Below are 14,236 nucleotides of genomic sequence, written 5' to 3' on the forward strand. Positions count from 1 at the left end.
AGGATGTGGAATCGATATGGGTAGAGCTGCATAACATTAAGGGGCAGAAAACACTGGTGGGAGTTGTCTACAGGCCGCCTAACAGTAGTAGTGAGGTTGGGGATGGCATTAAACAGAAAATTAGAAATGTGTGCAATAAAGGAACAGTAGTTATAATGGGTGACTTCAATCTACATATAGATTGGGTGAACCAAATTGGTAAGGGTGCGGAGGAAGAGGATTTCTTGGAATGTATGCGGGATGGTTTTCTGAACCAACATGTTGAGGAACCAACTAGAGAGCAAGCCATTCTAGATTGGGTATTGAGCAATGAGGAAGGGTTAGTTAGCAATCTTGTCGTGCGAGGCCCCTTGGGTAAGAGTGACCATAATATGGTGGAATTCTTCATTAAGATGGAGAGTGACATAGTTAATTCAGAAACAAAGGTTCTGAACTTAAAGAAGGGTAACTTTGAAGGTATGAGACGTGAATTAGCTAAGATAGATTGGCAAATGATACTTAAAGGGTTGATGGTGGATATGCAATGCCAAGCATTTAAAGATCGCATGGATGAACTACAACAATTGTTCATCCCAGTTTGGCAAAAGAATAAACCAGGGAAGGTAGTGCACCCATGGCTGACAAGGGAAATTAGGGATAGTATCAAGTCCAAAGAAGACACATATAAATTAGCAAAAAAAGCAGCACACCTGAGGACTGAGAGAAATTCAGAGACCAGCAGAGGAGGACAAGGGGCTTAATTAGGAAAAGGAAAAAAGATTATGAGAGAAAGCTGGCAGGGAACATAAAAACTGACTGTAAAAGCTTTTATACATATGTGAAAAGAAAAAGATTGGTCAAGACAAATGTAGGTCCTTTACAGTCAAAAACAGGTGAATTGATCATAGGGAACAAAGACATGGCAGACCAACTGAATAACTACTTTGGTTCTGTCTTCACTAAGGAGGACATAAATAATCTTCCGGAAATAGTAAGGGACTGAGGCTCTAGTGAGATGGAGGAACTGAGGGAAATACATGTTAGTAGGGAAGTGGTGTTAGGTAAATTGAAGGGATTAAAGGCAGATAAATCCCCAGGGCCAGATGGTCTGCATCCCTGAGTGCTTAAGGAAGTAGCCCAAGAAATAGTGGATGCATTAGTGATAATTTTTCAGAACTCCTTAGATTCTGGATTAGTTCCTGAGGATTGGAGGGTGGCTAATGTAACCCCACTTTTTAAAAAAGGAGGGAGAGAGAAACCAGGGAATTATAGACCGGTTAGTCTGACATCGGTGGTGGGGAAAATGCTAGAGTCGGTTATCAAAGATGTGATGACAGCACATTTGGAAAGAGGTGAAATCATCAGACAAAGTCAGCATGGATTTGTGAAAGGAAAATCATGCCTGACAAATCTTATAGAATTTTTTGAAGATGTAACAGGTAGAGTGGATAGGGGAGAGCCAGTGGATGTGGTATATTTAGATTTTCAAAAGGCTTTTGACAAGGTCCCACGCAGGAGATTAGTATGCAAACTTAAAGCACACGGTATTGGGGCTATGATGTGGATAGAGAATTGGTTGGCAGACAGGAAGCAAAGAGTGGGAGTAAACAGGACCTTTTCAGAATGGCAGGCAGTGACTAGAGGGGTACCACAAGGCTCAGTGCTGGGACCCCAGTTGTTTACAATATATATTAATGATTTAGACGAGGGAATTAAATGCAGCATCTCCAAATTTGTGGATGACACGAAGCTGGGCGGCGGTGTTAGCTGTGAGAGGATGCTAAAAGGATGCAGGGTGACTTGGATAGGTTAGGTGAGTGGGCAAATGCATGGCAGATGCAATTTAATGTGGATAAATGTCAGGTTATCCACTTTGGTTGCAAGAACAGGAAAACAGATTATTATCTGAATGGTGGCCGATTAGGAAAAGGGGAGATGCAACGAGACCTGGGTGTCATTGTACACCAGTCAGTGAAGGTGGGCATGCAGGTACAGCAGGTGGTGAAAAAGGCAAATGGTATGTTGGCATTCATAGCAAAAGGATTTGAGTACAGGAGCAGGGAGGTTCTACTGCAGTTGTACAAGGCCTTGGTGAGACCGCACCTAGAATATTGTGTGCAGTTTTGGTCCCCTAATCTGAGGAAGGACATTCTTGCCATAGAGGGAGTACAGGAAAGGTTCACCAGATTGATTCCTGGGATGGCAGGACTTTCATATGAAGAAAGTCTGGATCGACTAGGCTTATACTCACTGGAATTTAGAAGATTGAGGGGGGATCTTATTGAAATGTATAAAATTCTAAAGGGATTGGACAGGCTAGATGCAGGAAGATTGTTTCCGATGTTGGGGAAGTCCAGAACGAGGGGTCACAGTTTAAGGATAAAGGGGAAGCCTTTTAGGACCGAGATGAGGAAAAACTTCTTCACACAGAGAGTGGTGAATCTGTGGAATTCTCCACCACAGGAAACAGTTGAGGCCGGTTCATTGGCTATATTTAAGAGGAAGTTAGATATGGCCCTTGTGGCTAAAGGGATCAGGGGGTATGGAGAGAAAGCAGATACAGGGTTCTGAGATGGATGATCAGCCATGATCATACTGAATGGCGCTGCAGGCTCGAAGGGCCGAATGGCCTACTATGTGGCTAAGTACTGCTCCAATGCCATATTTAAGTTTGCTGATGAATCAAAATGGGGGCAAACTGGCATATAGGAGTTTGAAAATGTGGTTGAATTGTGCCAGTGCAATAATCTCTCACTCAACGTCAGCGAAACCAAAGAGCAAAATCTAAGGAAAAAGAAACCAGAGGTTCATACGTTCATAGGGATTCGGAGGTGGAGCGGGCCAGTAATTTTAAATTCCTTGGCATTATCATTATGAGAGGATCTGTTGTGGGACCAGCATGTAAATCCATCACAAAAAAGAACAATGCCTTTACTGTCTTAGAACTTTGAGCAGTTTTGTTATGCCATCTAAAACTTCAACACACTTCTACAAATGCACTGTAGAGAGTATCCTGACTGGTTACATCACAGCCTGGTATGGAAACACCAATGCTCAGATATGGAAAAGCCTACAAAAAGTAGTGGATACAGCTCAGCTCATCACAGGCAAAGCCCTCCCCACCAATGAACACATCTATAAGGAGCACTGCCACAAGAAAGTAGCATCCATCATCAAAATCCCCATCATCCAGGCCATGCACTCCTCTCGCTGCTACCATCCTGTAGGAGGAACAGGAGCCTTTGGTTCCAAACTACCAGGTTCTGGAACAGTTATTACCCTTCAACCATCAAGCTCCTGAACTAGTGTGGATAATTTCACTAACCTCAATGAATTCCACTACCTATGGTTGGGCTCACTGTCAAGAATTCTACAACTCACGTTCTTATTAATATTTATTTACTTATTTTATTTGTACAGTTTGTCTTTCTTCCAGATTGGTTCTTTGTATTTCTTCATTGATTCTATTGTATTTTCCTATTTTACTGAGAATGTAAGGAAATTAATCTTAAACCAGTATATTGTGACATAAGCATATTTTGATAACAAATATACTTTGAACAATGAACTTTGACAGATACTTTATTCGGGGTAAACTAGCACCAGCTCCTGACTCAAAGAAAGAAACAACCAGAGCATATGAAAATAGGAGCAAAAGTAGACCCCTCATCTCCTCAAGCCTTTTCTACTTTCATAAAATCACAGAGCACGGAGGTGGGCCCTTCAGCTTCACCCATTCCTCATTATTCCTTTATTTTTACAATGTTCTTCACTTTTGTAATCATTGTAATTTTATGTCTTTGCATTGTACTCTGCCACAAAACAAGTTTTCATGTCATAAATCAGCAATAATATGTCTGATTCTGGACTTTCATTGCCCTCTAAAAGATTCACCATCCTTTGATTGACAAAAACTTAATTCAGACCTAAATGACCAATCCCTTATTCTGAGATTATTACTACCCTGCACCACTCCACTTCAGTCCTCCCCACAGCTACTCCACTGAGCTCAATCATACTAAAAATTTTTTAAAATGCTAGAAATACTTTTCCATCATCAGACTTCTGAACAGACCATGAACCCATGAAAACGACATCTCTTTTTGCTATTTGCTCTATTTATGTATATTTCTTATTGTAAGTTTTAATAATTTATGTATTGCATTGTACTGCTGCAGCAAAACATCAAATTTCACCACATACAGTGCCTATAAATAGTATTCAACCCCCTTGGAAGTTTTAATGTTTTATTGTTTTACAACACTGAATCACGGTGGATTTAATTTGGCTTTTTTGACGCTGATCAACAAAAAAATACTCTTTTGTGTCAAAGTGAAAATAATTGATTGCTAAGTATTCACCCCCTTTAATATAACACACCAAATCATCACTGGTACAGCCAACTGGTTTTAGAAGTCACATTATTAGTGAAATGGAAATCACTGTGTGCAGTTAATTGATTGTAATAAAAATACATTTGTGTCTGGAAGGTCCAACTGCTGTTGAGTCAGTGTCCTGGCAAAAACTACACCATGAAGACAAAAGAACATTCAAAACAACTCCGTGAAAAGGTTATTGAAAAGCACAAGTCAGGAGATAGATACAAGAAAATTTCCAAGTCACTGAATATCCCTTGAAATACAATTAAGTCAATCATCAAGAAATGGAAAGAATATGGCACAGCTGTAATTTTGCCTAGAGCAGGCCATCCTCAATAACTGAGTGACTGTGCAAGAAGGGAATTAGTGAGGGGTACCACCAGGAGACCTATGACAACTCTGAAGGAGTTACAACCTTAAGTGGCTGAGATGGGAGAGACTGTGCATACAACAACTGCTGCCCAGGTGCTTTACCAGTCGCAGCTCTGTGGGAGAGTGGCAAAGGGAAAGCCACTACTGAGTGAAGTTTGCCAGAAGGCATGTGGGAGACTCTGAAGTCAGCTGCAGTCAGTTCTATAGTCTGATGAAGCCAAATTTAAACTTTTTGGCCATGAGACTAAATGTTATGTTTGGCATCAGTCAAAAACACACCAACACTTCCATGAAGCATGGTGCTGGCTACATCATGCTATGGGGATGCTTCACTGCAGAAGGCCCTGGAAAGTTTGTGAAGGTAAAGGGTAAAATAAATGCAGCAAAATACAGGAGAATCCGGGAGGTAAACCTGATGCAGTCTGCAAGAGAACTGCAACTTAGGAGAAGATTTGTTTTCCAGCAAAACATTGATCCTGAGCATAAAGCCAAAGCTACAAAGGAATAGCTTAAAAACAATAAAGTTAATGTACTGGAGTGGCCAAGTTAGAGTCCAGACCTCAATCCAATTGAAAATTTGTAGCTGGGCTTGAAAAAGGCTGTTCATTCATGATCCCCATGCGATCTGACAGAACTTAACAGTTTTATAACGAAGAATGGGGGAAACTGCAGTCTCCAGATGTGCAAAGCTGATAGAGACCTATTCACACAGATTCAAAGGTGTAATTGCTGCCAAAGGTGCTTCTACTAAATACTGACTTGAAGGGGGTGAATACTTATGCAATCAATACTTTGTATTTTATATTTGTAATTAATTTAGATTACTTTGTAGGTTTTCACTTTGACACAAAAGTCTTTTTCTGTTGATCAGTGTCAAAAAAAGCTACATTAAATCTATTGTGATTCACTATTGTAAAACAATTAACATGAAGACTTCCAAGGAGGGTGAATGCTTTTTATAGGCACTGTACATCTGTAATAATAAATTTGATTCTGAGCTGGTAAAGAGCACATCTGTAGGTAGAGCAAAAGATTTGTTTCAGTCCCTTCAGCCTGAAACATTAGCACAATTTCACTTCCCACAAATGCAGCCTAGTCTGCTGACTATTTCCAAGAATTTCTGATTTTGTTTAGATTTCCAGCTCCTAAAGTTGCTATGAATCTCTAAGTATACTGTATGTTTTCATGAGATCATTTCACTACATTGTGGGAAATGATATGGACAATTTACTCACAGCATCTCACACAAATAACATGCATTATTGATCTGACGATCCCTTTCAATACAATCAATTGCAGGTTGAATTTGCACTAAGACAACTTGGAAACACAAGAAACTGCACATGGTATAATCTGCAGCAACGAACAATCTGCTGGAGGAACTCAGCTGGTCAAGCAGCATCGGATGGAGGAGATAAACTGTCAATATTTTGGGTCAAGACCCTGCATCAGGACTGAGAGGGGAACGGGAAGATAGTCAATATGAAGAAAGGGGGAGTGGCCAGTAAATCACAGGTGAACTAAAAAGGGATGAAGGAAAATGAGCACAAGCATACGGGGCTGGTAGACAGAGACAGGGGTGGGATAGATGAAATCAGAAACACAGAGCCAGGTGGGGCGGCTAGCCATAAACAGAAACACATAATGATGGGATCTGATAAGTATGCAAGTTGTTAATGGGACAATAATCAATCTACTGCAGGAACTCATCAGGTCCAGACGCATAAAACTTGGGGCCAAATCAAGCCATTCTGCCCATCAGGTCTGCTCTGCCATTCCATCATTGCTGATTTAGTATCCCTCTCAACCCCGATCTCCTACCTTCTCCCCATAACCTCTGACATCCTTACCTATGAACATCCACCTTAAATAAACCCAATGATGTGGCCACCACAGCTGTATGTGGCAGTAAATTCCAGAAACTCACACCCACCCTCTGGCTAAAGAAATTCCTCCTCATCTCTGTTCTAAAAGGATGCTGTGCCCTCTGGTACAAAATACCTCCACTAAAAGAAACATCCTTGATGTGATGCTGAGATTCTACAGCATTCACATGAGGAAATTGTTGATGATCCAGGTCAAAACCCTCTGCCAGCCTTGATCTGAAACATCGATAATTGTTTTCCTCGCAGATGTTGTTCAACCCAGCAGGTTGTGTGTTGCTCCATATCACAGCATCCCCAGCACCTGATGTCTCCAACGTTGAATGGGTTCTTCATTGAGGGAAGAGGTACAAGGGTAAATGCCCCTTCTCTCTTACAATAAGTGGGCACACTCTCTTTATCTCCCTCAGTTTTGCCTGCCATGACAGACTGGGGCAGGGGTAGATTGTAATTGATGAAGTGGGGATTATAGACTAATCCACTGCAATTGGGATTTACTGATTACGTCTGATGGACTGGGATCAAGGTTGATGGAATGGGAATAGCACATTGATATTGGGATTGACTAATTGAGATTGATGTATTAGAATTAGGGTTGATGGAATAGATTTAATGCACTGACACTGGGATTGATGGAATGTGTCCCTTCCCCTCCCCCATCCCCAGTCTTGTCTCACATCTGTTGGCAAGCCAGAATTACTTCCTGAGCAACACATACAAAATACGAGAGGAACTCACTACTTCCTTAGCCCTGGAGAACGCTTGTATGCGACAGCATAACAAAACAAGCCCATCCCCCAGTGCTGCCAGATAGGATCTGATAGTACCAGCCTGACCTTCACTCATTATCCCCGGAGCACCGGTACCACGACTCCAAATCCCGGCCTACAGACCGCGAGGACGTGATTGCACTTGCACTCCCGTAAGGGCAGATAGGACGCCTGAGCCCTGCGCATGCGTCTTACAGAAGATGGGCATCTGCGCATGTCCATAGATTTCGTGCGCCCTATCCCGAGGAGGTGATGTAATGAAAACGGAAAGTGCGCGACGGTATAAAAAGTCAAACGTTTGGCAGAATTTGCAGTTCAGGTGGTAATGCACCATTAAGTTGGGTGCCAACCGCCGTAGATTGATTCCTGTCTGTTCCGGGCGCGAGAAATGTCAGAGGTAGTTTTCCTCATACAGAGAGTAGTGGAGGCGGATGCATAATGCATGAATTGAATTCAATACTTATATCCTTCATATACATGAGTAAAAATCTTTACGATACGTCTCCTTCTGAATGTGCAATTTATACTAATAAATAATATATACAACAGGACAGTCAATTTAGCATAGAAATATTAATCAGTTTGATGGCCTGCTGGAAGAATCTGTTCCGCAGCCTGTTGGTCCGGGCTTTTATGCTACGGTACCATTTCCGGATGATCACAGCTGGAACAGTTTGTGGTTGGGGTGACTCGGGTCCTCAATGATCCTCCGGGCTCTTTTTACACACCTGTCTTTGTAAATGCCCTGAAAAGGGGGAAGTTCACATCTACAGATGAACTGGGCTGTCCACACCACTCTCTGCAGAGTCTTGCGATTGAGGGATGTACAGTTCCAATTACAGGCAGTGATGCAGACAATCAGTATGCTTTCAATTGTGCCCCTGTAGAAAGTCCCTGGGATTTGGGGGTTAGGGGGTTACCAAACTTCTTCAACGTCTGTGGTGGAAAAAGGTGCTGTTGTGCTTTTTTCACCACACAGCTGGTATGTACAGACCTTGGAGATAGGTGTGCCATTTAAGGACACGTACACAACGCTGGAAGAACTCAGCAGGTCAGGCAGCATCCGTGAGAAAAGAGTAGCCAACTTTTTGGGCAGAGACCCTTCATCAGGAATGGGGCGGAAGAGAGGGCCAAAGCCCAGTTATAGAGATAGGGGAGGGGGTAGGGCCTAGAGGAACCAGATGGAAAACCAATCAGACAAAAGATAAAGGGGGGAGGGGGAGGGGATAAGCATGAAAGAACTGCAGAGATAAAGAGGCTGAAAGGGGAGAGAGGCAGAGAGGGACCTGGGATGGGGGGAGGGGAGGGAATTACCGGAAATTGGAGAATTCAATGTTCATGCCTCCAGGCTGGAGGCTACCCAGACGGTAGATGAGGTGTTGCTCCTTCAACCTGAGTTTGGCCTCATCATGGCAGTAGAGGAGGCCATGTATTGCCATATCTAGATGGGAATGAGAGGCACCCGAGTTGAAATGGGTGGCAACCAGGAGGTCCTGTCTATTGTGACGGACGGAACATAGGTGCTCGACAAAGCGGTCCCCCAATCTGTGTCGGGTCTCGCCGATATAGAGGAGGGAGTACCGGATGCAATAGACGACTTCAGCAGACTTGCAGGTTAAGTGTTGCCTCACCTGGAAGGACTGTCTGGGTTCCGGAATGGTGGTAAGGAGGGAAGTGTCGGGACAGGTGTAGCATTTGCGCTTGCAGGGATAAGTGCCAGGTGGGAGTTCTGTGGGGAGGGATGTGTGGACCAGGTAGTCGTGGACCAGGTAGGACCAGGATCCTGTCCCCACACCAGACAGTCCTTCCAGGTGAGGCAACATTTAACCTGCGAGTCTGCTGGAGTCGTCTATTGCATCCGGTGCGGCCTCCTCTATATCGGCGAGACCCGACGCAGATCGGGGGACCGCTTCATCGAGCACCTATGTTCCGTCCGTCACAATAGACAGGACCTCCCGGTTGCCACCCATTTCAACTCTGCCTCTCATTCCCATCTAGATATGGCCATACATGGCCTCCTCTACTGCCATGATGAGGCCAAACTCAGGTTAAAGGAGCAACACCTCATCTACCGTCTGGGTAGCCTCCAGCCTGGAGGCATGAACATTGAATTCTCCAATTTCCGGTAATTCCCTCCCCTCCCCCCATCCCAGGTCCCTCTCTGCCTCTCTCCCCTTTCAACTTTCTGTTTCTTTATCTCTGCAGTTCTTTCATGCTTATCCCCTCCCCCTCCCTCCTTTATCTTTCCTCTGATTGGTTTTCCACCTGGCGCCTGTAGGCCCTACCTCCTCCCCTATCTCTATTACTGGGCTTCGGCCCTCTCTTCCCCCCCCCCCCCATTCCTGATGAAGGGTCTTGGCCCGAAACGTTGGCTACTCTTTTCTCACGGATGCTGCCTGACCTGCTGAGTTCTTCCAGTGTTGTGTACATATTCTTTGATCCACAACATCTGCAGTTGTATTTTTGTGCCATTTAAGGACATACGGAAAGTGGAGGGCTATGTGGGATGGAAGAGTTAGGTAGATCTTGAGGTAGATTAGAAGGTTAGCAGAACATCATGGGCTGAAGGGCCTAAACTGTGCTGTAATACTCTGAAAATAAAGCAGTTGATGAAGCAGTTTTGCAAGGAAGAATGGCCAAAAATTTCTCTAAGCCAATTTGCAGGACTGATCAAACATTCAAAAACATCTCCTAACTGAAGCAGAACTTACATTTACAATAGCAGTTGAAATTGCTGTTTTGATGGAAACCAGAAACAGTCACAATTGAGATGCAGTCAGTAATGAAAGTGAACTTGAACAAAATTGCAGCATTTAAACAGAAATCACAAATTGGGAAACCACTTCACCGAACATCTATGTTCTGTCCACTAGATCACATCCTCTGTCCTCTGTCCACTTCCCATTCCCAATCCAGTATGTCCATTCATGGCCTCCTCCACTGCTGGGATAAGGCCACACTTAGGTTGGAGGAACAACACCTTATATTCTGTTTGGGTAGCCTCCAATCTGATGGCATGAACATTGATTTCTCAAGCTTTAGTTCAAAGAAGGCTTCAGCTTGAAAGAGGCGTTGGCTCTGGGTAAGTTTCTGTTAAGGTTCCTTTTTTTTCTTACTGTACCTAGTGTAGTAAATGGGCTGGTCTGTGTTCTTCATGTCAGACATTGGAATCCTGGGAGACCCAGAGTCTCCCAGGGAACCACATCTGTGTGAAGTGCACCTGGCTGCAGCTCCTTAAAGATTGTGTTAGGGATCTGGAGCAGCAGCTAAATGTATGGCTTGTACGGGAGAGTGAGGAGATAATCGATCAGAGTTACAGGGAAGTAGTCACCCAGAAGTTGCAGGAGGCGAGTAGCTGGGTGACTGTCCAGAGAAATGGAAATGTGAATAGGCAGTTAGCAGAGAGCACCTCCATGGCCAGTCCCTCAATAATAAGTATACAGTTTAGGATACTGTTGTGGGGGATGACCTCCCAGAGGAATGCCACAGACTCCAGGTTACTGGCACTGAGCATGTGTCCTTGGTGCAGAAGATAAAAAGAGAGAAGAGGGGAGTGATAGTGATAGGGGGATCAATAATCAGAGGAACAGACAGGAGATTCTGGTGATGTGGATGGGACACCCGAATGGTATGTTGCCTTGCGGGTGCCAGAATCAAGAACATCTCGAATCACATCCACAGCATTCTAGAGAGGAAGGGAGAGCAGCCAGATCTCTTGGTGCATATTGGTACCAATGACATAGGAAGGAAAAGCAATATAGTCCTGAAGAGAGAACTTATAGAGCTAGGCAGAAAGTTAAGAACCAGGACCTCCATGATAGTAATTTCAGGATTGTTACCTGTGCCATGTGATATTGAGGGCAGAAACAGAATGACTTGGCAGAGAAACTGATGCAGGGGGCAGGGCTTCAGATTCTTGGATTAGTGGGATCTCTTTTGGGACCTGTACAAAAGGGACAGGTTGCATCTGAACCCAAGGGGGACCAACATTCTCATAGGCAGATTTGTTAGAGCTGTTGGAGAGGGTTTAAACTAATTTGGCAAGTGGGTGGGAACCAGAATGAAGGGACTCAGGATAGGACAGATGGTAAAAAAGCAAAGATAACGTGCAATCAGACTATTAGGAAGGGCAGGCAGATGATTGGACAAAATTGCCGCCAGTAGGGTGAGTCAGTGCATTAGGGATGCAGAATCAAAAAGGGTAGTGAATACAGTAGTCAAAGTGTTATATCTCAATTTATGGAGTATGAGAAATAATGTGGATGATCTTGTTGCACTTCTACAGATTGTTGGGTATGATGTTGTGGCCATCACTGAATCATGGCTGGAGGATGGTTGTAGCTGGGAGTTGTATATCCAAGGTTACATGTTGTATTGGGGGGGATAGGAAAGTAGGCAAAGGGGTTAGCATGGCTCTGCTGGTAAAGAATGACATCAAATCAGTAGAAAGATGTGGCATTGGATCAGAAGATGTTAAATACTTGTGGGCTGAGTTAAGAAACTGCAAGGGTAAAAGGACCCTGTTGGCAGTTATATACAGGCCTCCCAACAGTAGCTGGGATGTGGACCATAGATTACAATGGGAAATAGAAAAGGTGTGTCAAAAGGGCAATGTTATGATAAAACTGTTGGAATTTTTTGAAGAGATTACAAGTAGGATAGATAAAGGGAATGCAGAGTATGTCGTACATTTGGATTTTCAGAAGGCTTTTGAGAAAGTGCCATGCATGAGGCTGCTATCCAAGTTAAGAGCCCATGGTATTACAGGAAAGTTACTAACATGGTTAGAGCATTGGCTGATTGGTAGGAGGCAATGAGTGGGAATAAAAGGATCCTTGTCTGGTTGGCTGCCAGTGATTAATGGTGTTCCTCAGGCATCGGTGTTGGAACAGCTTCATTTTATGCTGCATATAAATGACTTAGATGATGGTATAGATGGCTTTGTTGCCAAGTTTGCAGATGTTACTAAGATTGGTGGAGAGGCAGGTAGTATTGGGGGAACAGGTAGCCTGCAGAAGGACAGACCGATTAGGAGAATGGGCAAGAAAGTGGCAAATGAAATATAATGTTGGAAAATGCATGGTCATGCACTTTAGTAGTTTTCTTGGCTGTGTAAGTCCAGGGAAGTCAACCTCTGGCCCCGCCAAACTTTAGAGATTGAGACGCACTGGATCCCACCCCAAACCTTGGTTTGTGTGGATGCTGTGTCATTTGCTACCCTGTTACAAATTAATGCCACGAAATAACAAACAGTACACTGCATATGATTAAAGGTATTATATTTATAAACGTTAGTAAAGAATAACAAAAAGAAGAGGCCCCTCTCTAATTAAACAGTGAAATGTACACGTTGGAGCTCACCTTGAACTTCTCTGTCACTCACGCACTGGGTCCTCAGTTATCGGTAACGTGAAAGCACCTTCCGAACGTCATTCGCGATCCATCTTGAACAAACGGGTCTCCCACCGGTTCATATGCTCCCCAGCATCTTCTCTCTCCACCTCCTCTCAAACAAAAATCCAAGACCAACTTTATTGTCCCTCACCAAGAAAAACTTTCTTCTAATTGGATGGCACATATCATCCCTTAACTTCAACAACAACCCAAACAGACTGAAAGTAGAACAAACCGCTCTTACAGAGCTGCACAAAATTAAATACATACAGTAAAATCAGAATCAGGTTTGTTATCATCCACATGTGTCATGAAAATTGTTAACTTAGCAGCAACAGTTCAATGCAATGCATAATAGAGAGAAAAAAAGAAAAACAAACTAAACAATAATAATAAATAAGTAAATCAATCACAGTATGCATATATTGAATAGATTAAAAATCATACAAAAACAGAAGTACTTTATCTTAAAAAAATGAGTTAGTGTCCAAGGGTTTAATGTTCATTTAGGAATTGGATGGCAGAGTGAAAGAAGCTCTTCCTGAATCGCTGAGTGTGTGCTTTCAGGCTTCTGTACCTTCTACCTGACAGTAACAGTGAAAAAAAGGGCATGCCTTGGGTGCCGGAAGTCCTTAATAATGGACGCTGCCTTTCTGAGACACTGCTCCTTGAAGATACCTTGGGTACTTTGTAGGCTAGTACACTAACCCCTCGCTAACCCCTAACTATAGAGTCCCCTATCACTATTGCCTTCTTCCTTCCCCTACGCTTCTGAGCCACAAGGTCAGACTCTGTACGACTGTTGCTTCCCCCAGGTAGGCCATTTCCCTCCCCGCCAACAGTACTCAAACAAGAGTATTTATTGGTATTTATTGTTAAGGGGGGCAGCCACTGGGCTACTCTCTGGTATCTGCCTCTTGCCTTTCCCTCTCCTGACTGTTACCCACTTAACTGTCTCCCAAGGTCCAGCGTGACTACTGCCTATAGCTCCTCTCTATCACCTCCTCACTCTCCCTGATCAGGCGAAGGTCATCGAGCTGCATCTCCAGTTCCCTAGCGCGGTCTCTAAGGAGCTGCAGCTTGACGCACCTGAGGCCTTCTGGGAGACTGGGAGTCTTCTGGACTTCCCACATCTGACACCCAGGACAGAACACTGGCCTCACAGACATACTTCCTGTTTCTATTTTTCACAGGTAATCTACCTCACCTCGACCCGTTATTGCCAAAGCCCTGTTGAACCAAAGTCCTCCTATTCTGTCTCCCTCTATTTGAGCACCTGCTCTGTAAAACTGCCTCCTTTTAAACTTTGCGCCAGTCTAACTCGCTGACTTTCACATGCTTGTGCAGTTGTCCCTGGATTAAACTGCTAAAAAGCTGTCTCATTTTAAACTCTTTGCACTGCTCTAACTTGCTGATGTCCATGTGCTTACACAGTCATCCCTACAAGGAACGTTTGATA

General features: G+C 43.7%; 1 protein-coding gene across 5 annotated transcripts in view; it reads right to left on the bottom strand.

The window, feature by feature from the left end:
- Positions 1 to 7,560, bottom strand: part of hspbap1 (hspb associated protein 1) — a 290,867-nt gene extending 283,307 nt beyond the window's left edge. For 3 of the 5 annotated variants that reach the window (XM_073046143.1, XM_073046144.1, XM_073046139.1), the window contains exon 1: positions 7,450 to 7,560. In XM_073046143.1, coding sequence (XP_072902244.1) covers positions 7,450 to 7,459 — 10 coding nt within the window. In that variant the 5' untranslated portion in view covers positions 7,460 to 7,560. The remainder of the gene's footprint in view (positions 1 to 7,449) is intronic. The other 2 variants (XM_073046141.1, XM_073046145.1) reach the window with 2 other exon arrangements.
- Between the last annotated feature and the right edge of the window lie 6,676 nt (positions 7,561 to 14,236).

The sequence above is a fragment of the Hemitrygon akajei genome, chromosome 5 (assembly GCF_048418815.1).
Source record: "Hemitrygon akajei chromosome 5, sHemAka1.3, whole genome shotgun sequence".
Taxonomy (NCBI): domain Eukaryota; kingdom Metazoa; phylum Chordata; class Chondrichthyes; order Myliobatiformes; family Dasyatidae; genus Hemitrygon; species Hemitrygon akajei.